The sequence below is a fragment of the Balaenoptera ricei genome, chromosome 3, assembly GCF_028023285.1.
Source record: "Balaenoptera ricei isolate mBalRic1 chromosome 3, mBalRic1.hap2, whole genome shotgun sequence".
Lineage (NCBI taxonomy): Eukaryota > Metazoa > Chordata > Mammalia > Artiodactyla > Balaenopteridae > Balaenoptera > Balaenoptera ricei.
In genome coordinates this window covers 41,104,898-41,129,325 of record NC_082641.1, presented here as the reverse complement: position 1 = coordinate 41,129,325, position 24,428 = coordinate 41,104,898, and the positions used below count along the sequence as shown (strand labels likewise).

Below are 24,428 nucleotides of genomic sequence, written 5' to 3'. Positions count from 1 at the left end.
GCACAGGGAATTATACTCAATATTTTGTAATAACCTAAAAGGGAAAAGCATCTGAAAAAGAATATATCTATATCTGTTTGTATATGTATAACTGAATCACTGTGCTGAACTGAAACTAACATGACATTGTAAATCAACTATACTTCAATTAAAAAAAGAGAAAAACTTACAATTTTTTATAATTAAAATTCACAGCAAATGATGCCCAAACCAATTTGCAAACTGTTAAAAATGGATAGGATTTTAAACCTAGAATTCAAAATTCTCTATTTATGATGAGACTTACAAAATTTTTTTTTAGCAAGTAAGGTCATAGGCAATCAATCTGCTCATAAACCAAGGTGAAAGGAAGCAATTCTCTTTACTGTGGCTGCACAACCTACATAAAAATGTCCATTTCTTTGTCTTTTTTCCCCCCCTTTCAGAATATTAGAATCCTCCCTCATCTGTTTCCAAATTTTTTGATTTAAAAATTTTATGGTAAAAATCTACTAATCTCTTCAATAAAATTAAGGTAGAGACAAAATAAAACACAATATCTTAATTTAGTCCTTTAGTTAAAAACTACTGAACAACAGTGGCATAATTGTAATGGCACAGAAAGTGACAAGTGAGATTGTTAATATCCCATTATAAGAAACACTGAATAATTCTGCCAAAGAAAAGACATTTTCTTGTGAAAGACACAGTCGTGTGTTTTTTTTTTTTCTTCAGATTTTGAAATCAAGAATGGAAATATTTCATGACTTCATAAGAAAGCAATGCTTCTCACCCATGAAACTGGGTCAGTGTTGGTTCCTTCTCCTCTATGATAACCTTATGGAAATCAGTTTGTTGCTGAGTCTGGTAAAATACTGGAAGATCTTCTCACCTTCAACAATTAATGATAATTCAGACTGACTAGCAAGAAACATTTAAGAAACTGGGGATCTGTTAAATTTCCAAACTAGTAGATATGCTCTTCCCTTATTAAATACTCAATTGCACGTTCTTTATATGCTTTAAAATTGTTTTAACTGCTTCTGATAAAGGGCTAACTCTTACATTAATTTAAATAAATAAGGTAGGACAAAATATCACAACAGAAAAATATAATATTTACTATATTAATATTAGCTTCTCTTTTTCCATCCTTTCTGTATCTGGTCATCTAATTTTCTATGTCAACCTGTGCCTTTAATGTTGGTTTTCTTTCAGGTTTCACTAAGTTCTCTATACTTATGTGCATGGATTGAGAGACTTCAGTCTGCAAGTTGGAAAAACTGGGCTTTTCCATGTTAGGGTATGCTTAATTTTATGTGCAAGAACTGGAATTTCCAAGACTTGGATATATACCTAAATGTTACACTAAGCAATGGAATTTCCTGACAAACTACTGTAGAAAGCATCCATGAATATATGGAGGTTTCTAAAGTGCCTGGTAAAATTTGTACTTACCACTGTAAAATATTAACAAGGTAGCTTTGCCCTGTTACTGTTATACCTTTATAGCAAAGAAGGATAATTGAATGAGATACTTGGGAAATACACAGATGTTTGTGCGTGTGTGTGTGTGTGTGTGTGTATTTCAAAAAGCAATGTGCATTTATAATGACTTTATTTGTAAAGAGAATATGTATTTAAAGACCTCGTGGAAAACGGCAGGGCACTATACGTTAAGCTCTAAGTTATGCCTGTCAATGTGATTTTTAAAACTATAACTTAATGGTGACATCCTCAAAATGATGAAATATAAACCATACTCTAGGACTTCCCTGGTGGCTCAGCGATTAAGAATCCGCCTGCCAATGCAGGGGACACGGGTTCAAGCCCTCGTCCGGGAAGATCCCACATGCCTCGGAGCAACCAAGCCCGTGCACCAGAACTACTGAGCCTGTGCTCTAGAGCCCATGAGCCACAACTACTGAGCCCACATGCTGCAACTACTGAAGCCCACGCACCTAGAGCCCGTACTCCGCAACAAGAGAAGGCACCGCAATGAGAAGCCCGTGCACCGCAACGAAGAGTAGCCCCCGCTCGCCGCAACTAAAGAAAACCCGTGAGCAGCAACCAACACAGCCAAAAATAAATAAATAAATTTATAAATAAATAAACCATACTCTATATGAAAATTATCATTCAATAATAAATTTTCTTAATTCTGCAAAAATGCAGATTAACTTTTATTTACCAATACTAAAGCAAATCAAACGAAGTCAGTTTAATAATTTTTTTTTTTTTTTACCTTTGTGATAGTAAACAGGTAGACTCTTCCTTCCTCTTTCTTTAGGTCATTCATGTACATTGGCGCACCTACCAAGAGCACATCTGTAATGGTGTCTTTGTCCACATCGACTGCACACAGCACACTACCAAAATAGGAGCCAATCTGGAGTAATAAAGCATATCAACCTTAGGATTCCTATACTCCTAGTATTATGCTGAACTTCTGTTTACTCATTCAACAAGCAAAAATTGAGCATTCGTTGCCTGTAAGGTGCTAGGTACCTAAAGATGGATAACATAGCCCCTCCTCTCCGGTTGTATCACAATCTAACATTTGGTTCTTAGACCTTAGGGTGCACAAAAATCACCAAAAAAGTATCTGTAAAATACAGATTCCTGAGACCCATTTCCAGAGATTCTGATACCATGTCCATGGGGTGATCAAGAAAACAGTATTTTAAGTAAGCACTCCAGGTGCTTCTGATGCTGGTGGGTAAAAGACCACATTTAAGAAACACTTAGAAACTTTGTGAGATGTTGTACAGAAAGGCAGGAGGGGAAGAGGGAGGCAGAACAAATAATTGTGCTTCCGTGGTAAAATATATTATAATAGAGGCAAGTAACAAATGCTGTGTGATCAGAGTGCCCAGGAGTCAGAAAGGCTTAGAAAGATTAAGTATTATTTGAATTGCATCTTACAAGACGGCAAGAAATTTGCTAGGTGGAGTGGAGTGGGAAAGCACGAGTGATGTAAGTGTCCATGGCATGATCTGGGACAGTAGAGTAGTTCCCAGATAGATTGCGCTGGAGAACTAGTTGCTGATAAAAGGAAATGAGAGGCTGGGAATCTGAATGATCATCATTCCATTCAACCAAGGTTCAACGTATGCCTACGTGAATGCCTCTTGAGGATTCAGAAATGAATAAGAAATGACTCCTTCCATAACACTTGCATTACTTTTCTCAGAATAAAAGCATCCTTCTTTAAAATATTAAAGAGGAGGGAAAAGTATGTGACCATAGCTGGTTTGTGGTCAAGGAAGTCAAAGATTCAGATCTTCTTACTCCTGGAAAGTCCATAGAGACAGTGGATCAGATTTAATCCCAGAGAAGGGAAATCTGTGGATAGTCGGTTTCTCTGGTTTAAGGAAGAAAATTTTCTGTTGGCTGTTAGAGTTCAGTGATGCTCATTTCAAATATGTGCAAAGTCCATGAGTCAAAACTACTTCGCAAGGAAATAGGAATCTATCAGCTGGCCTTTGCTCTCGTGGGCCATGACTGGGGGGCGTCACAGGTTCTGACTACCAAACCGTCACGCATCAGAAGAAAGTGGCAGAGAAGGGAGTTGTTTTACTTTTAGAAATGTCAAAGCCACAGGACACCTTGACAAGCCCAGATGTAGTAGCTCAGTCTTTATAATGCTATCCTGCTCCCTTCTTCTCCTTATTTCTCCTCCAGATCCTTGGCTCCTCGTAGGGGCTTGCCTACAAAGCACTGGTTAGGTGCCTGGCATCATTGGGCTTTAATGACAGCTTCACCCCATGAAAGCTATGTGGCCTTAGAAAGGTAGTTAAACCCTCAGTAACCTGTCAAAAGGGGATGGTAGATCTCAGTCCTGTTGTGAAGATTTAAGGAATATTCAAGTAAACACAGATTACAGAGCCAGCTACAGGAGAGGCACTCAATAAATGTTAGTTTCCATTTCTACTAACTCCCCACCTGTCCTGTTGTCCCTGAAATTAATTTCATCTTCTTAAACAATGGAATTTACCTGGTCACCTCTGTGAGACTGAATAACTGTGATATTGCCGCTCTCATTAACACTGTACAGCACTATCTGGCCAGTATAATTTGCCCGAGGAGCTCCAGCAACAAAGTGGACACTTTTTCCAGTAGAAATTGAAGCCACAGAGTAACCTAGGAGAGAAGGGGTTACAGAGTAGGTACTACTGAATATCTTGGCCAGATGGGCTTGTGAATTTAGCGGAGGTGATCAGAGGTCCCCTTCGTTAGTGTGACGCACAGTCGCTAGAGCTCCTGAGTACACATCCTCCTTTTTCTAAGATAAACTGCTTCTGCCCCTTGGCCACCAGCACTGCCCAGTGGAGGTGGGGCATCTCCCTATGAAGCTGGCCCTAGATTCTGGGTTGTCCCCATCAGCCACTCATGAATCTGACACTCAACCAATATTTCTTGAATGAATAACTAAATGAATTTAAAAGGTGGAAATTTGCACAGTGGAAAGAACATAAGCTTTGGAGTCAGACAGTCCCAGGTTCAAATTTTGGACTTGCCACTTTTAGTAAGTTTTTTATCTTTAGGCAAGTAATTAACCTCTTTGGCTCTCAAAGGTAAAATGAGGATAATGATATTTCCTTCAAAGGGTAGTTGGAGGGATTAAATGTTACGTAGATAGAAGAGCCAGCTCAGGAGCTGTCCCATAGTAGGTGCTCGAAATTGGTGGCTGTTTATTTCACGAACAAAAAGACTAGGAACTCCAAATTGATATAAGACCACCACTTACGGTATTGACTTTTAGGAACTATTTCTATTTTGGAGAAACACAATCATGTCCCAGGAATAACAACTGCTGGAACAGCCAGAAGAGATTAATGAGTCAAATATACAGCGTTTCATTAAGTAGTTACGGGCTAAGGCCTGACTGGCAAAGAGGCAACAGAAATATGTGCAACAAATATAACAATTAGAGGATAGCTCAAGCACTTTGCTGAACTGACCCTGAGATTCAACAAGATGCTAGTTTAAAGGATGGGATTTAAATTTGCTGAGCCAAATGCTGCTAGGCCTTACCTAAATATGAACTGTGATTTCTGTCTTGCAGAATTTGGTCAAAGGCTTGTTTAGGAAAGATCAAATGTCCATGAGGTGTCTGCTGGACAACAGTCCCACTCCAGTCATAAGCTCCTACTGCACCCAGCATCAGAATATCCTAAAATAATTGAAAAATGAAAAGCATTAACATCACCTGTAAAGCATAAGAGTGTAGTGTGTGCCAAACACTGAAACAAATGGTCTAAATTTAAAGAAAAAAAGCTAAGCGTGATGAAGTAAAATGTATACGAATTGCTAAAAAGAAAAGAGACAACAGGCCAAAAATGGAAACACTTGTGCCAAGTCCACGTCACCAAACCCAGACTTAATACCGAACCTAACTGCAGTTTCAAACGCCCCCCTCCCAGGAATGTGATCTTAACTGGTCAGTTTGGAATTTCCTGGTCAGCACTGGTGAGGTAATCCACCTGATAGAGCCCTTCTGTCCCCTACAGGAAGGTGACCTTGCCTGACCCAATACAACTGTTTCCCCTTCTGCCTGTAAAAGCCTTCCATTTTCTACAGCTCCTTGGAGCTCCTTTCTGTTTGTTAGATGGGATGCTGCCTGATTCATGAATCATTAAATAAAGCTGCTTAGATCTTCAAATTCACTCAGCTGAATTTTGTTTTTTTTTAACAGGCTGTGTGTTGATGTATCTCTGAATTTTTTTGAGATATATTTTGTGCCGGAAAAAGAGCCTTCCCACGGGCTATGTTACCTTGGGCTCTGTTTAGTACAACACATTTTAAAGATAAATCTGTACCACAGCACAGGAGGGGCACATAGCCATCTTCAAATTTCCATGCAAAGGCACATGTTTGCAAATGACAAACAGTTGTGAGCCTTTAGAAAGGAGTCAGAAGTGAGCCTCCAGCCTCACACATTCCTAAGAAGAGCTCAGGATATGACGCATGCTCCAGAAACAGGAAGTGCTGCTGCCAGAGGAGGAGAGGTGGGCGCTGCTAGCCCAGACCTGTCGTGCCGGCCCTCTTCTGACCTGGTCTATCTTCAACTTCTTTCTCTTTCTTCTTTACTCCTTCTCAAATGTGCCTCTAATCCTCTCTATCCTATCCCATCTATTTGAATACGGCACAGCTACAAAAGGAAGCTGAAGCTGTGACACTCGATATAAGAAGAAAGACTGCCATTGGTCAGCACCAGTGGGGAAGGGCCAAAGAGGACAGGCCACTCGGGATTGACTCAAAACCCAATCTGAATATTCGAAGATACAAGTCATCGCAGAAGGTAGGGTTGGTCAGGATGGGACTTCTTATTTTTAAGTTTTTGATCTTAGATCTTAGAAAACATCAAAGATACAATTTGGGGGGTTTTTTGTTAATTTTTTTAAAACTTATTTTATCGAAGTATTTACAATGTTGAATTAATTTCTACTGTACAGCAAAGTGATTTGGTTATACATACATTCTTTTTCATTTTCTTTTCCATTATGGTTTATCAAGATATGATTTTGGAATGAAAAATACAAAGCCATTAAAAAAAGAGCAAACAGGGAAATAATGTGTCCCATTTTGAGGATAAGAGACCATGAAATTTTGTGAATGATTGTTATAAATCCAGGACTCTGAATCTGGGTGCAGGAAGGGGCTTCAGGGAGTGTATAAAACCTCAGGAAATTGTGTGAAAAATTCTCTCTGTGTGGGTTCACTTAGATTTTTTCTGAGGGAAAGACCCATAAATTTAATCTCTAACAACTGTTGATCCAGAAAAGGTTAGCACCTTTTATTATAGAGAGAAATAAGGTGATCCTGGTCCTTTATTCTGCCAATCAAATCCCCTGAGTTCATACTGTTCCCTGAGCATTTCCCAGTGTCACCTGTCTCTTTGCCTCTTTTACTATTATTACTACTGCACTCATATCCTGAGTAGAATTAGAATCAGAGGCCTGCGAGATGGATGTTTCTAAGAAAGAATGGACTTCCCTGAGCTAAGAAGATGTCCCATCTCACTCTTTTCCTAACTCCTTACTTTTTCAACTATTTTTTCTGTCTCTGCTCTTAGAAAAAAAGATACGCAGGCAACTCATAGTTCAACGACAGTGATGACAAGAGTGTGTGTTTTTAACAAATGTTTCCGGTAGTTAATTGATATAAAGAAAATTCCTGCAGTGATAATACCTTGAATTAATATAGTGCCTGTTCCCTGGAGCACTCAAAAGCTTTCTTGTATATTATCATTTTTTTCCCGTAAAAAAACTGTTGATCACTAGATGGCTGTTTTTCCCACTTTAGTATGGGGTTACTGCACCCGGAAGTATTAAGGCAAATGTTATCTGATATACACACATTTTGAGGAGAGTAATCTGCGCTGAATCCCACTTGTGACATTTCCATTTGGAAGTTGTCTCCTCCTTGAACAGTACCTAGGAAACAGTTTCAAAAATCATATCACTGTTATCAGTCTTAAATAAAATTTTCAAACACATGTGCACGTGCACACACACACACACACACACACACACACACACACAGTGTTCTGATGTCCACTCAAAAATATAGAGCTGTCAGAATCTGAGAGGGAGGAATCTCTAAGAAAGTGTTCTAACAGATGTAGAAATCCACAATGCTTCTGAGGTAGTGTTTGAAGTTGGCATTAATCTTAATCATACATTAATGTATTTATTGGCATACTTATGAAATTTCTGATATCAGAGAACACTCAGCATAGGGATGAGGTAAGATGAAAACTGACATGATTATCTTTTTAAAAAAATTATCATTACTTGCTAAGAACCTAACTGAATTTTTAGCTTTTAAATATTTGTAGTAATAAATGCACATATATCTCAGACGCAGTTGGAGGAGCCAGGCAATTGCTCTGTCGTGAAGACTGTGCTGAGAGATATTTGGATTAGGCTTCAGGAACTAGGATTCAAGACTGAGTAGGAATTTTACCAATTGGGAAGTTGGTCCAAGTTCTACATATGTGCTTGCCTCTGACACTAGCACCATAAGACTCAATTAGAACTCATTTTCCATACATGTGGCCAAAGCGGTTACATTTCACTAATCTTTGCAAAAAGGAAGCTAAATTTCTGGACTGCCACATTAATGTAGAGAAGAATAAAAGTTTTTAGATAGACCCTTCCAGTGGATAATCAGGAGATAAAGATCTGACTATGGGGATTAATACTTAATTTACACAATCCCCTTGGATCCAGCTTCTGAAGCAGTACTTGATCATAGTAGGTGCTCAATAAAATATGAGAGTTATTTGGGCTAACCATAAGGAACCAGGATTTGGGTCATGTGGGACTTTTTACCAACTGGGAATTGTGTTCTAGTCCTCCTTATAATGAGCTCTTGAACACATGATATTTCTATAGAGACTAGACCTTCCAAGGCCATAGAAGTAAATTATTGTAGATCTGGTAAGTAAAATGTTTCCTCAAAATCTGAACTATTAAAAATCTTCACTGTATTTTTCTAATTTTAAAAGTATACGTGTTTGTCGCAAACAAATTCAAGAATTTCAGAAATTATGTAACAGTGTAAAAAGGTAAAATTTTTTATGATTACAAAAACTGTTTACAGTATGGAAAGGTTAAACTATTTATGATTATAATAGATATTACTAAGTTGCCACCCCAAAAAGTTATACAGTTTATAATCTTATAGTGTATGAGCTTTTTTGCTTCCCCATAATCTCTCCAAGATTAAACATTACTAATCTTTGTTATCTTTTAGACACAAAGTAACATTGATTTCATTATATTTTAAAATAATTATTAAAATTGGGAATATTTTCTTATGTTTATTGGCCATTTGTATTTTATCTTTTATAAACTACTTTTTCATCATTCTTTGTCCATTTTTCTTACTGATGCTATTTAGGAGTTCTCTTTACATAAGGTATATAAGTTAACATTAATAGAACAAGTATGTGGTAATAAAGAATTCTTTTTTTTTAAGGTTTTTGAAGAACATTTTATTTTATTTTTAATTTTTATTGGAGTATAGTTGATTTACAATGTTGTGTTAGTTTCAGGTATAAAGCAAAGTGAGTCAGTTATACAAATACATATATCCACTCTTTTTTAGATTCTTTTCCCATATAGGCCATTACAGAGTATTAAGTAGAGTTCCCTGTGCTATACGGTAAGTCCTTATTAGTTATCTATTTTATATACAGTAGTGTGTATATGTCAATCCCAATCTCCCAGTTTATCCCTCCCCCCCCCTTACAACCTGTTAAACATAAGTTTGTTTTCTTGAAAAAAATTTGAAAGAAAATTCTGGAAAGAAAGAGTTCTTTTACCTTCAATGCTGAAAATTTGTTCTCCTAATGTCCCAGCCTTTTCTAGTAGAGCTGCTTCATCAGAAACATTGAAAAAGTATCTTTCTGTTGGAATACTGGCAATTGCTTTAATTTCTTTTATTAAATTTTTAGTATCAAGGGCATTTCTGTTTAAGTACCCAAGAACCTTGAAAATAGAGGGAGAGGGGAGAAGGCCATTAGTGTTGTACTTCAATTTTCCTATTAGTGTTTTCTAGGCTATTTCTGAACACAATAGGCCCTCTGGAGAAGTAAATCAAGTAACACTTCCATATCCTCTTCGTTGACAGGACTGCAAATCAGCAAGAAGCAGAGGTAGAGTAAAAATATACTTTTATATTAAGCTATGAACAGCCAATAAGAAAGTGCAGTCTTCAGAAGTGATGTTATAAAGGAATATTTACCCATCAACTGAAAGACAAGTAAAAAGAAAAGCCACTTACTGCTATGCCAAACCTCAGTATATTGTCATTGTTACATTGATCAATTACGGCTTTCAACATTGAACCATCATGGGATTCACCATCAGTTACAACCACCATGACTTTGGTAGCACCTGGTCGTCCACCAGCAGCTGCTGAATAAGCAGAATCTCTGTGGCAGATAAAATAAAAACTCACTATCAAAAAATAAACTAAACACGTGGACCGCTGGTTAGAAATACAAATATGAAACTGACTTCTTTGAGCATAACCTATTGTGATTTAGAATTTCTCTATCAGTGCTGGTGACTTCTGAACTACATTCTATTCGTAGCTTGTAGAGAAACATATAAAAATATAAATCTTGCTTGGCATTAAAAATAACTTCCATGGTTTCCATGGTGTGTGGGTGTGTGTGTATTTACATCAGGAATCCTTAGAATTACCTTCTGCTAATAAGATTAAACTCATTAAAACTAATCAACAGGGTAAAGATATTCATTCCTGTCATAAATATTACTCATTGTATCTGCATTTATTTTTTTCAACAGTAAATTGTTTTTTAAAAAGTAATAAATATACATGGTAAAAGAAATCCAAAGCATTTGGAAAGGTGTAAAACAAAAATTTCACACCAAGCCACTATTCCAAAGGTAATCACTATTATCAGTTTATGTTTCCTTCTAGAAAATGTTTCATCTAGAGAAATATATGCAAAAGTTACTCCTTAGACTTCTATAAAAATGGGAACATATTCTATGCAGTTGTTTTTCATTTTGATAGAGACCTTTCCATATCAGCACATATAGAACTCTCCTTTTTGTGTTTGATTTTGATTTTCTGATTTTATTTCTATACAATTTTTAAAGGTTAATTTCCATTTACAGTTATTACAAAATATTGGCTCTATTCCCCACGTTGTGCATCCTTGAGCCCATCTTACACCCAGTAGTTTGTGCCTCCCAGTCCTCCACCCTTATGTTGCCCCTCCCCCACCACTGGTAACCACTAGTTTAGACTTCTCCTTTTTTAATGGCTACATAATATTTCATTATTTTGAGGAACCATAGTTTATTTAACCAATTCCCATTATTATGCACTTAGGCTGTTTTGAGTTTTACAAATAATGCTATAATCAATGTCCTTGTGTATCTATCTTGGCATACTTTTTTGAATGTGTCAGTAGGTAAAATCTTAGCAGAGAAATTATTTAGACAAAGTATTTACACATTTCAAATTTTGATAAATAAAATACTAAATTGCTCTTCAAAAATTCCACCAATTTAGGGCTTCCCTGGCTGTGCGGTGGTTAAGAATCCGCCTGCCAATGCAGGGGACACGGGTTGGAGCCCTGGTCTGGGAAGATCCCACATGCCGCAGAGCAACTAAGCCCATGTGCCACAACTACTAAGCCTGCGCTCTAGAGCCTGTGAGCCACAACTACTGAGCCCATATGCCACAACTACTGAAGCCCATGTGCCTAGAGCCCATGCTCTGCAACAAGAGAAGCCACAACAATGAGAAGCCTGCGCACCGCAGCAAAGGGTAGCCCCTGCTCACTGCAACTTGAGAAAGCCCCCACGCAGCAATGAAGACCCAACGCAGCCAAAAGTAAAAAACAAACAGATAAATAAATTTATTTTTAAAAATTCCACCAATTTATACTGCCATCAGTGTACAAGAATGCAATTTTCTCCACCTCCTTTCCATAACAATGAGCATTATTAACTTTTTAATCTGGGATGCTCTTATAAGTGAGAAATAATATATAATTGTTATTTTAATATGTACTTTTTCACTATGAAGGATGATGAGTATTTTTAATACGTTTATTAGCCATTTATACTTCTTCCTTTGTGAACTCTTGATTTTTCTTTATCTTTGCCCATTTTTCTTTGTTTTTCATCACTTTCCTGACAAGTAAGACTTCTGTTAATAAAGAAAATTACCCTTTGTCATATATATTGTAAATAATTGTCAGTTCATTAATCACTTTTTGAATTTTAGTGATATTAATTCTGTACAGAAATTTTATATTTTGATATAATCAAATCCATTAACTTTTGCGTGTGTGTCTTTTATATTTGACATGGTATTTTAAAAGGTCTTATCTCTAAGACTTTTCTCTTTCATCACCCAAGTTTTCTCATAGTCTTTTAATGGTTTCATTTTCTTAGATTTAAATTGGTGGTCCAGCTGAAATTTATTTTGATTCAAGGAGTGAGGCAGGGATTCAGCTTTATTTTGTTTCTAGATGGTTAACAAGTTGTCCAACAACTTTTTTTTCTGTCTGTTGGATTCTCTTGTTGCACATGCTTTCTGGTGTCATCATATAGGTTCACCACCACCACCTACATGATGACAATTTAAAGTCTATATTTGCTTCCATTCATCTCTCCTGTCTTCAAGTTTGTGTATTCAATGCATTGAATATTTTCACCTGAAAGTGTAAGGAGCTCTTTAAATTCAACATATGTAAAACTGAGACTATCATTTTATTTCCTAAAGCTTTTTTTGTATTCTATATAGCAGAATATAGAAATGTGGAAAAATATTTCATATTTCTCAGCCAAAGTTGAATTCTCGTACTCACATCAAATAATTTTTGAGTGAATTATACTCTTTATGACATACAGTAGAGCTCATGTAGGATTATAAGCTTGCTGTGGGTAGAAACCATGCCTCATTTAGTTTTGATTACCTGCAGGGCTTGGAACAGTAAATTGTAAGTGTAGGCACTCAGATAAGATCAATGGAAAATGGCAATATTTACTAAAAGAGTATCGGAATTCTATTTGGTGTTGTAAAGAAACTGATGAAGAAGGAGGAGGAGGAGGAGGAAGAAGAAAAAGAGAAAGAAATAGAAGTAATTAAATTCCAGAAGGTGTGAGAAGTTAGGTGACTCTCCTAACAATGGAAAGAATCCTGTTAGCTTGGGAAACTGTGGTGAGACAGGGATGCTGGGGAGAAAAACAAAGTTTTGAAAAGATCACGAAAGCCATATGAGTCCCATTTTAACAGAAAGTGGCCATTCTCCTTGCGAAGGAAGCTTGCCAGGCCCCCGGGCTCTTTCCAGGGAAAAATGCCACACCCACATTCCCTGGGAAAAATACAGGCCCTCTGCTGTTTCTAACTCCTACGAGGCCATTTTTCTATGTCATCTTAGTCTTCCCCCAAGTCTACTTTACTGGAACAGGAAGGGTACTTTGCATAATGGCAATTGGCCAGCAGCCTCTGAGATGGCTTGGCTCTAAAGGACATCTTAATAGGGACAAAAAAGATTAACCAAACCAATCATATCTTCTCTTGTAGGGCATCTACTTTCGAGATATATAGGGAGCGTGGGCAGTTGATAGAAGCAGCAACTAGAACACAGAATATACTGAAAAAAGAAGGGACAGATAAAATAGGAAATTCAGAAAAAGAAAGGACAGGATGTGGTGACTGACCAGATATGTGACCTAAAGAGGAGCAGGAAGAATCAAGTAAACCATCAAGTTTTTAGTCTGAATGACTAGGGGAAAAGGTGGACACATGAATCAAAATGGCAGAGTCATGAGGAGGGGTAGGGAAAAGAGTAAGGCCAGTTTAGAATGTACTGAATTTGGTTAGTGAGCCAACACTCCAAATAAGGATTTTCAGCATCAGCTGGATGCCTGTGTGAACTGTAGGAGAGAGGTCAGGGCTAATGACAAAGCAATGGGGTAACCCAGGCAGGGCTGATGGCTCATATGTATACAATGGATACAATGCCTAAAAGAACGGGGGTATAAAAGAGTGGGCTCTGTCTGGTGAAGAAAAAATAGGGAAAGGAGCCAGTGAAGATGCAAACTTGTTGACAAAAAGTTGGCAGGTTTTCTAGAAGTGTGTGGTGTCATGGCAACTGGAGTAGAAATAGCAGTGCGTGCTCATTATTGTCAAATGTTCAGGGAAGCGAAAGAGGATGAGGCTTGAGGCAGGACCATGTTTACCTGATGGCAGAGCCATATGTTTCAAGGATATGGAGAAGGGAGTATAGACACTTCTTTCAAGGAGTTATGGCAGTGGAAGGAAGGAACTCACAACTCGATGAAAAAGGGCAGGAAGTAGGTTTAAGGGAAGGTGAACCTACAGTTCTCATTTCTTTTTTAACACTAGGAGAATATTTAGCATTTTTTGTAAAGGTATCTGATTAAAGCAGAGTGAAGATGAAGGTCAGCAGTGCTGAGAAAATAAGAGACACTGAGCAAAGAATTAGGAGAATGTTATATAGCTGTGAAATTCACACTGCCCCAGCCTGTTATAAGTAGAATGAGCCCTTCAATTCAGTTCAGACTTCTAGGTCATTAACACTTAGGATTCTATGGCCCTTCTAAATTTGCATGAAGTGCTCCACTAGCTCAAGTTGTCTGTGGCCTTGATAAATATTAACAAATAAATGCAGACTGCTCCATTGCCAACTTAAACTAAGGTCTTTTAATTTCACCGTACTTACTTCATGTAAAATCTTTAAAAATTATGTAATATCTTATAAAAGTTCTAGAAATCAGAGATTTAAAAATTTCATTCCCTACTGCTTTCTCAAAGTATTCAAGTAACAGAATGTTCAGACTTTTCTTCTCTACTAGTTCTGATTTAAGTGTAGGTACCACATATTTATTTTTCTTTGTCTTTCCTTTTTATTACTTATGAGCACTTCTATTTTATCAAAATATTGGCCTATTAGCATCATAACTTACCTTGCATATTGAATTGCTTTGAATGTATTTGTGAGGTCTCCACCATACTGGGATGTCTGGGATGTTGCTTTAATCATTTCATCTTTGGTTTTAAAAGTGTTCAGGTTAAACACAACTCTTGGATAATTGGCATATTGAATTAACCCCACCTTCAAGAGAAAAGAAGTTTATTACAGGTTTGTCATTAAGTTATAAATCATTCCTATTGAACCAATATAATAAAAATTGAAAGTACATTTAGACATGGGCTGATAGCTTAAGGGAATCATTTCCAACTTTTTTCTTAAGAATAGTTATTTTTCTTCCAGTGGAATAACTTCCTGGTCAGAGGCCATCAGTGCAGTGAAGCCGTACTTACTGACAAGCAAGATAATGTGCCATTTGTGGACCATTTGGTTCTCAAGAGTAATAGTTGTAGATTTTTAAGCACTGCCATATGGATGAATAGGAGAATTAAGTTCATAACAGGAAGATTCAAATGATATAAATAGATTTTCTAGTTACCAATGGATATAAACATGTAAACAATTATAAGCAGTCATGGATGGAACGGAACATCTCGTCAAGTGAGGATAATTATATAATAAACAAAGAACCATAGTTGAATACAAGGAAAAGTGATGTGCTAATCAATGCGGTCAACATGAATGTTTTTGTTGTGCTGGATTTCCTCTAATCACAGACGTTAGAAAGAAAGCTGCTATATGTGCATTTAGGGCAGGAAGTTTCTGGTCTTCAGGGAAAATGCCATTGGAGAGAGTCTTATTCGAGAGGGCCGAGAGGCAGAACAATTTCTGACCAAGATGTTTGGACACATACCCTAATCCTTCAGATCAAGGAGGTCAGACACTTCTGTTAATGTCTTTGTTCTCAGCACTGAGATCACCCTCTGTGCCTAGGATTTGGGGCTTCCAGAATAGGAATGGTGATGAGGGATCAGTGGTAAAAGGGTCTCTGAAATAGAGGTCAGTGTGTAAGGAAGGTGGGAAGGGCAAGGCCTGGATTTCTGAGTTCAATCAGCTACTTTCTCTAGGAAGGCAGTTAACTAGGCACTGGAAAAATGACAAAAAATATATTACTGAACCCTCCTCTTTAGGATAGGATGTAAGATTTGAGAGAGAGGAAAGGATCAAAAATAACTCTAAGGATTTCAAAATCTAAGGTGATAGGAAGAGAATGGTGACCCCCTGACACAGCCCCATAACTTCTATGTGCAAGAGATAAAGGTGGAAGAGAAGATTTAAAGAAATGTGGTATAGTAGGGCTTATAGAAAGGTCACGTTTAGAACGGATGAGAAGATACTGAGTAAAACCACCTCTAGAGACGAAGAAGATGCATCGGGATTGGAAGATAGAAGAGGAAGGCCAGGAATTCCACACAAGAGACTATTAAATACAATAAGTCACATTATGGGGGAAACCCACTCAGAAACAGAGAAAATAAGCAGATACAGATGAAAACTTCTCTTATGAGGGGCCTTAACAGTGATGCTCTCCAGAAACCAGTACTATACCTAGTCTTATTTAACAGAAATTTTATTTTATTTTCTGGTGAAAGCCCTCAGTGAAACCTCCAAAGTTTTGACAGACACTAATGTCCTCTTGGTATTGAAAAGCAATGTCAATGGGGAAAATATATAACAATATTTTATAATACTGTATAGGGAAGCAGAAAAGCAAATTTCAATATAGATAACTGGAAAGCATTTTAGAAAAGTGGTCCAACATTTGTTGGGCCCTGGAGCATCAGATGCAACCCAGGAACTAGTAACTCTGTGAATTGATTTCTGTTGATATTGGATCAATGTGCTGCTACAACCAGGATGGCCCACGAAATAGCAGATCCAACAAGAAAGAAAGAAAAAAAAACCCCGAAACTTTAAAAATGCTATTCAGCGTTATAAAAGCATGACGTTTCTGCTCGTGAGTTTTGCTTGCCTACCTCAGGAAGACAGAAAACCAAATTAAAGACTCTTTAAAACATAAAAAGTTATACAAAAGTATTGAAAAGACTTGTCCTACGTGAAAAATGGAAGGCTAGACTAGAATATGACAAAAGACTATAAAATAATAAATGGTAGAATTATGCTATGAACTTACTTATAAAAATTCAAAGATACTTTTTTCACCAGTAAAGAGTAAGTGAAAGAAAGTCATCATTAGTCCAAGCGTGTGTAAAAAAATACATATTGGATTTCTAAATGTATTGATTAGTTCATGAGTTAGTGGAGGAAAAAATAAGCACCTAAAGAGGATTAAGATGCTATACACATATCTGATGCCTGAATCAGGAATAGAAACCCAAGCTTAAAGACTAGCATTAGGGGAAGTCAGAGATAGAATAACTCAGTGTAGCACAAATTTCAATTAACTTTCAAGATTACCATTAAATGCCTTTAATATGGGGATTTGACAAATGCAAAGATAAAGACCTCATCTCTAATAATATTTTCTCAGAACGAAAGCCGTGGGTTAATGTATATATAATGGATGTCCATACCTGTGTCTTTGTGGGGCCTATATCCAGGCCTTGCACAAATTTTTCCAAAAAGTTCTTTACTGCATCCCAGGGATAAATACTGTTTGATTCATCACATACAACCACAACATCTATGAGGGAAGGGCAGGCTACACAGGAAACGATGAAAGAAACATATATCCATAGGTAAGGCAAAATCACATCCATACACAAATGAGACAAAGTAAAAAAGGATGGCACTTGTTGATACAATTTTTCCCCTCCTTTAATGTAAGGCATTGCTCAGACCCTCTGCACAGTCATAACTTACTCTGAACTGCAGGTGAAAAGCTGGTCAGGAGCTGAAAATTGGGACTGACATCAGAGCATAACCCGGTTGTGTAAAACTGGCTTCCACACTGCTGTGCCCACAGGGGACCACAGGTCTTAAAAGAAATGAAAACAGTGACAAAACACATGGAAAATGTTAACCCTCCACCTCGCCATTTGTGAAACTCAGGACTATTTCTATTCTCTTATAAGACTCTAGGAATCGTCAACTCTTGGAACTAACGAGTCAACAGTGCCTTTGAGAGAAAGTGCACTGGAGCCCACAGAAGGGGGGGAGAGGGTGGCAGATGTGCTGTGCCCGGTGGCAGGCGTCTTGGGGACGGGGGCACTGGGACTTTCAGTGTAGGGAGGAGCCCATCAGGTCACCCACCAAGCTCGACAACAGGGGTGCTGTCCTTCCAGAGAACACCCAGGAGAAAAATGCGTGCAAAGTTCATTTTCTGTCTCTCAGATACCTGGGTCTCAGCTGCTTCATCTGTAAAATGAAGATGATCAGACCTCCTAACTTAAGGCTGCTGTGAAGATGGAATGAGTCTATAGCTATAAAACACTTAGAACAGTGCTGGGTAAATAGCAAGGGATATATAATTGTTAGCCAGCATCATTATCATTCTTATTCCTTGAACATAGGTCTCCTCCTGTCCCTTCCATTTATACTATTCAGTGGAAACCATAAGTCCTCATGTCCCCATGGGCCAGGCAGGCAGCCTGGAAGACAGCTCCAGCCAGGGGTAGACACCGTGGTGAATGAAGAGCCCACACTTTCTGTGCAGGGCAGACCACTGTGGCTCCTGCCCGCGGGCTGGTGTGAAACAGGCCCTGTGTGGCCAGACCTCCCAAATTCTCAAGGAGAGTCAAAGAGAGAATTTTGTGTGAAAATTTATAGTTAACAAAAACCTGAAACACTCTACATGCTACACAAACACACAGGAGGTTCATGAACTGCCAGTTTTTAACTTTGTAGTTATCAAAGTATTTCTTTGAGGACTTCAGAACCCCATACTTCTGGCCCCTAGAACCTTCAGTTATCAAAGCTGGCGTTTGTCTTCTTGAGCACATCATACTCCAACTATTAATATCTCCACTGACCTGACCCCAAAGCTCTCCCTTTCAGCAGCCCTTGAATGCCAAGAACTCCTGAATAAATCATGATTAAATCACGTGGGAAACATTAGATTCAATAATATTCAAATCGTTAGATGTGAAAGGAGAAAAAATGGGGAAGAGAAGTCTAGTGATGATCTTAAAAAAAATCTACATAGTTTAACCTTATGTAAAGCTGTGGACCAATTATTAAAACTTAACTGAAAAGTGTGGACTTGCAAAAAGTGATTGGAAGAATGAGAGGGAACTTATTTGACCCACTTTAATTGTTGGTAGCTCAAAGGAGAAGCAGCTGTGGTCATATTTCATGCTCAATGAACAAGGCATAGTTTTTCCCTTATAAAACTGGTTCATTTTGCCAATTAGTTAGGGGGACATCACTATTGATGCCTTGGGTTAGTATACCGAATAAGATACCAACTACTGATTCCTATATCCCCACCCCCAAGTTGGTTTACCTTAATCACCCTTGAAAATACTAACTCATGAAGTATTAAAAAAGATTTTTTTGTTTTAAAAGCAATGGAAAACAGCATTAAGGAGTTGAAATTAGAATATGCCAATTGTTAATGCCAGAACAACATTCCTGCTTTAAGCCCGGAACTTAAGAAGTTTCAAACAAAAAAAAATGTGATGATTGTCAGTCTTTTCCACAGAATTCTTAAGAGTATCTTAAGATTTTGACCTTTTAGGTATGGAAAGAAGACTTTGGCTTTTTTCTTTTTCCTTTTTTTTTTTTTTCCTCTTTCCCTCCCTCCCTCCTTCTTTCTACTCGCTACATTGACTGTTAATCTCTCAAATTCTCTTGCAATTTTATTTTATAAATAAGATTTACAAAATGTTTTATTTTTCATATAAAAATCTGTAAAGTTACAGATTAAAAATCTGAAGTTACAGATTAAAACCTTAAGTTACAGACTAAAAACTTTGAAACACATTCTGTAATCCCTGTATCTCAATATGTTTTTCTTTCTTAATTCAACTTGAAAAAAAAAAAACAAAAAAGACAAAAGCAACCTTATGATAAAGACTTCAGAAGATCATAAACCAGGAAGATTCACTGCAATATTCATTTATGCATTGATCTAACATATATTATAAGCAACACTTAATTCAGTTAGTGGTACCAAGGTCTCTCTAATATCTCTCAGTAAAAATAGAATGATATTGTTCCAAATTGATTACATTTTTAGAGTAATCTGGTTATACACCCAGGCTTTTAAGTTAGCATATCAATGTAGCATGTCATAACTAATGTAAAGTTAAAGTAAGCTTTCTAAGACTATTTTAACAGGGCTATACAACTAGGTTACACTTACATGGAGTGGCAGAAGTGTCAAATGAGACTGGGGTTTTGTTTGCCTTTAAACTCTTTTTTTTTTTTTTTTTTTGGTGTGTGATGGTTTTCATTTTTTTACAGTCACATCTTTTCAACAATTTTCTATGTTATTTTTTTGTTAGTCCCAAGCCCAGAAATTATTCTCTCTTTCAGAAAACTTCCATTTTCTTCTGGTTTTTTATATTAACTTTTTAATTCACTCAGAAGTATATTTGGATATGCAAGTTATTCACCAATTAATTGTCCCCAGACCACTTGTTAAATAAGGCATTCTGTTTTACTGATTTGTGGTGGTCTTTTCACAGCTTTCTAGAAACTAAATGAGAGTACACATTAACATGAAATAAGATGAGATCAAGCCATGCCTTAAATAATATCAGATTGGTCAATGATTATCAGAAATGATTAAAAACAAAAGTACTTTGTAGCTTTGAAACCTACTTTCTGAATTTGCAGTACCTATCCTGAATGTTCCTACAGGAAGGAGAAATGAGAGCTAGAATTCTGCTGTTATCAACAAATACAAAGCACATTTTCTAAGGGTAAAGAATCGGTGTTCCTTCTGATTCCTTTTTCCAGAACATTCTGCGGCAATGGTTTTACTAAATATCTTAAGACGTCTACATATCAACACATTGTCCTTTCATGTTGGCTCTCCATCTAGCATGTCTTATCCAAAATCAAGCTCAAACATTTAAACCTCAAGATTTGGTTTGCTAGGAGGGATGGTGAGAAGACACTGACTTCATACTTTCTTGAAAGGAATAAGGATTTGAAAAGTAAACACTCACAAGAAATCCTCCTGTTCCCACATTCCTTGTCAGTGTCAAGCCAAGGCTCATGTTGGTTTTCATCTCAGTAACATTGGAAATGCTCGTGGAAGCTTTCAAAGGGGAGAAGATTTTTAAGAGTGGTTAAATCATCATTTATTTAAAGCCATTTTTTTTTCAATGTACGCTCAAGTTTACATGTAGCATTGAATTTAGTGCTCGTGTTATATAATGAGGTGTATGCAAATGAGATGCCTTCAGTGATCTGTCAGCTCATTTAAATATGTGATCACATCTGCAGAATATGATCCTAGGGGGTGGAGTCTGCAAAGGTCATGGTGGCTCCAGCTAAAGCTTTATTCTGGATCAGAAAAAAATATCCTTAAAGTGTTATCGAAGAATGCCGTATGGTAGAATCTGGCTCAAAGCAATAGTGAATGAACTTTAAAAGGAAATCATGACACTAGCATGTAGAATAATAGATAAATCTCTCCAACCTTCTCTCTCCCACTCAAATAGGGCATCATCTGCTGTATCCATTCTTGAGCTACTGAACATTGAAATTCTTCTCAATAATATCATTATTTTCTCATATCCTCTAATCTCTGCCAAGGTGTATACATATATATACACATACAGGTATACATATACATAAAATTACGCTGTTTATGTATATGTGTATACACATAAATTATGCTAAGTCATCTGCTCATATGTATATATACATATGCATAAAATTTCTAAAATAATAAAAATATATATATTAGGGGTGAGTATCCAAAAGTTTTATTATATAGTTTATCCCCCATTTCCCAGGATACCTGTTTTAAAACTTCACCCTTCTTCTCAAGCCTCCAAACTCAACCCAGATCCCATCAATCTCTACTGCAAAGAAGATAATCACACTTGAAGGATAATCTCAACTTCTCTCATCTTTACCTAAAGGTCCTTCTAGAATTCTGACTTCTCTCTTTCCTTTGTGTTTCAGAGAAGAGAGCATTCTTCCTAAGACTCATTTTCCCAGGTACCAGAGGCATTAATTCCATCCAGTTAACTTTATTCTTGACCAGTAGTCACTCCCTTTTTATTGCCTCCTTCCACTCTCCCTACAAATAGGATCATCTCTTTTTTATTAGAAAAATTGTCTCTTAACCCTGCTACCTTATCAAACTATTTTCCCAATTCTCCTTCACTACTTAACTTCTGGAAATGGAGGTCTACTTTTGTGGATAATTAAAACAGCAATTCCAAACAATTACAAAGAATTCCAAATTGTGAATGTTTTTTTAGTAGAATGAAATCATTTAGACATGACCAGAAATACAGAGTGTTCCTCAGCACCCCCAAAATCAGCCCTAGTACTGATGTTTCTATACTTAATGGTTTGTTTTGAGGAGGGAGAGAAGTATGGATAATCTCAGATTTCTATAAGTAACCAGCAAAATAATCCTACATGTCGGTGGAAACTGGTCCACAGTCTGGGGGTAGATGGCCCAGGAGGCAGCACGTTTCCCATGCATCCATCTTACTTAATCAGGTCATCAAACTGTGTTGGAAATTTGAATACAGTTGGGCCCCATATGACTACAGAGATAAAGGCAACAAAAGCTGTCTATATTCCTTAAAGACAAAACTATGATTGGTTTTGTTGTTATTTTTCAACTGGGTATATAACAAATGAGATTTTGTTACGTGTAAAAAAATCACATTGCTAATTATAACTTACTTTGCAAATTCAGTTTTTCACATGTAGTGGTGGATAGATCAACAGGACATTTATACACATCTCCCATTCGGTTCTCAGGAAAGCCACTCCATGGTGAACCAACCAGTAACCTAGAAATAGGGATTTTATTTCCCATTAGACATAAAATGTTAGCTATAGTTTCTTAAAGACAAAGCTGACCACAAAACAGTAAAAAAAACCAAATTTAATTTCAGTTTTTAATAAGTGAACAGTTTCTATTTGCTCAGCTATAATTTGTTCTCCTTCTTTTCCTCTTAGCTGATCAAGATCCTTGATGAACATCTACAGTACAGCTGTCTTGCCACACACCTGGGAGGTCTCTCTAAAGCAGTTCTGTCCAACAGAAATATAATGCAAGCCACAAATGTGGGCACATATGTAATTTTAAGTTTTCTAGTGGCCACATTAATAAAACAAAAAAGCAACAGGTGAAATTAACTTAAATAATATATTTTATTTAACTCAATATATCCGCACTAGCATGCAATCAGTATTAAAATTATTAATGACTTATTTGACATCCTTTTTTCCATACTAAGTGTTTGGAATTCAGTGTGTATATTTTGAGCACATATCAATGTGGACAAGTAATATTTCAAGTGTTCAGTAGCCATGGGTGGCCAGTGGCTCTTTGGTCAGCATAGCTCTAAAGAATGAAATGATATTAAAAGCTAAAGTGAAAACTAACATTTGTCTAGTGCTTTCTATGCCCTAAGCACTTTTATATGTTATTTAGGGAGCAGATGAGCTATCTAAGTGGCTTTATGCTTATTGTCTATATAAGGGAATCCTCAGCAAAAAATACAGAACGAGTGTACCGTGGGGCTCTCCTTATGTGTATCATGTTTATAGCTGAAATACAGAACACTGAGGTCAGAGATGGGTGCTAACATCTTCCCTTTGGTTAGTTCACTTCCTACAGAGTTTTTCCAGTAAGAGACTATGCATTTCCCTGTAGAACCTCTCACTCGACATTTCTGGCCACAGAAGAATGGACAGAAAGAGTCCATGTAACAGCCTGATCTTTAGAAAATCCTGTAGGTTAATTACTCAGCAGCATCCAGTGACTAAGGAAGCATGTTTGACTCAACATTTTTTCCTTGTCAAAGTTGGGAAGGATTAGATTATTGATCTATGAAACTTAAATTATTTCATGAGACTTCTGTCTAAATATTTTAACATTATTGATTAAAAAACATGTGCCCAATTAAGTGCTACAGTGGATAAAAAAGTCAAAGGTACATTTCTGTCTACTAACTTAGTAAAACTGTTTAAAATACATAACAAGTATAATAATAATCATACAAATGAGTGGAAAGATATGAATAAGTTCCCCTTCCTGAAAAAAGGTAAAATGGTCTAAGGAAGCAAAAATGGACATCAAAGGATGAGGCTGGTAGTCAGCATTCTTAACAGAGGGAGCATCACGAACAATCACAGAAAGAGGAAAATACTAATTATTTTGAAAGAGAGTTAATGATTCAGTAATAGTCTTCTCCCCTTATTCATCTTATACAATTATTTTCATACTAATATTTTGTAGAGCATTCTAGAACACTTCATTTTTTGAATATTCGTTTTATTTATTTATTTTCTTTATTTTTTTGGCTGTGTCAGTTCTTAGTTCTGGCACACGAGATCTTTGCTGAGGGATGCAGGATCTTTCGTTACAGTGCGTGGGCTCTTCATTGCAGTGCGCGGGCTTCTCTCTAGTTGTGTCGTGCGGGTTTTCTCTCTCTAGTTGTGGCGCGCAGGCTCCAGAGTGCATGGGCTCTGTGGTTTGCGGCACGCAGGCTCTCTTGTTGAGGTACACAAGCTCAGTAGTTGTGGCGCAAGGGCTTAGTTGCCCGGCTGCATATGGGATCTTAGTTCCCCAACCAGGGACTGAACGTGCGTCCCCTGCATTGGAATGCAGATTCTTTACCACTGGACCACCAGGGAAGTTCCTAGAATACTTTAAAACAGCTAACTTTGATTAAGGTTAGAGTTGAAAGTTTTTGTCTTCTGAGTAGATACTTTACCTAATTTACCTGTTAAAATATTGCCTATAGAAATCATCGACAAAACAAAAAGACAACCTACTGAATGGGAGAAAATATTTGCAAATTGTAAGAGTGATAAGGGGTTAATATACACAGTATATAAACAGCTCATACAACTCAACATCAAAGAAAAAAAACAATCAAAA

General features: G+C 37.0%; 1 protein-coding gene across 1 annotated transcript in view; it reads right to left on the bottom strand.

Moving 5' to 3' along the window:
* ITGA2 (integrin subunit alpha 2) overlaps nucleotides 1–24,428 on the bottom strand; it is a 105,267-nt gene that overhangs the window by 32,602 nt on the left and 48,237 nt on the right. Inside the window, exons 3-13 of the mRNA XM_059916368.1 lie at nucleotides 22,220–22,329; nucleotides 20,515–20,606; nucleotides 17,261–17,375; nucleotides 16,972–17,099; nucleotides 14,472–14,620; nucleotides 9,775–9,925; nucleotides 9,314–9,479; nucleotides 7,342–7,418; nucleotides 5,017–5,155; nucleotides 3,977–4,122; nucleotides 2,225–2,368 (exon numbers count right to left, since the gene is read on the bottom strand). Of these exons, the coding sequence (XP_059772351.1) occupies nucleotides 2,225–2,368; nucleotides 3,977–4,122; nucleotides 5,017–5,155; nucleotides 7,342–7,418; nucleotides 9,314–9,479; nucleotides 9,775–9,925; nucleotides 14,472–14,620; nucleotides 16,972–17,099; nucleotides 17,261–17,375; nucleotides 20,515–20,606; nucleotides 22,220–22,329 (1,417 nt within the window). The remainder of the gene's footprint in view (nucleotides 1–2,224; nucleotides 2,369–3,976; nucleotides 4,123–5,016; nucleotides 5,156–7,341; nucleotides 7,419–9,313; nucleotides 9,480–9,774; nucleotides 9,926–14,471; nucleotides 14,621–16,971; nucleotides 17,100–17,260; nucleotides 17,376–20,514; nucleotides 20,607–22,219; nucleotides 22,330–24,428) is intronic.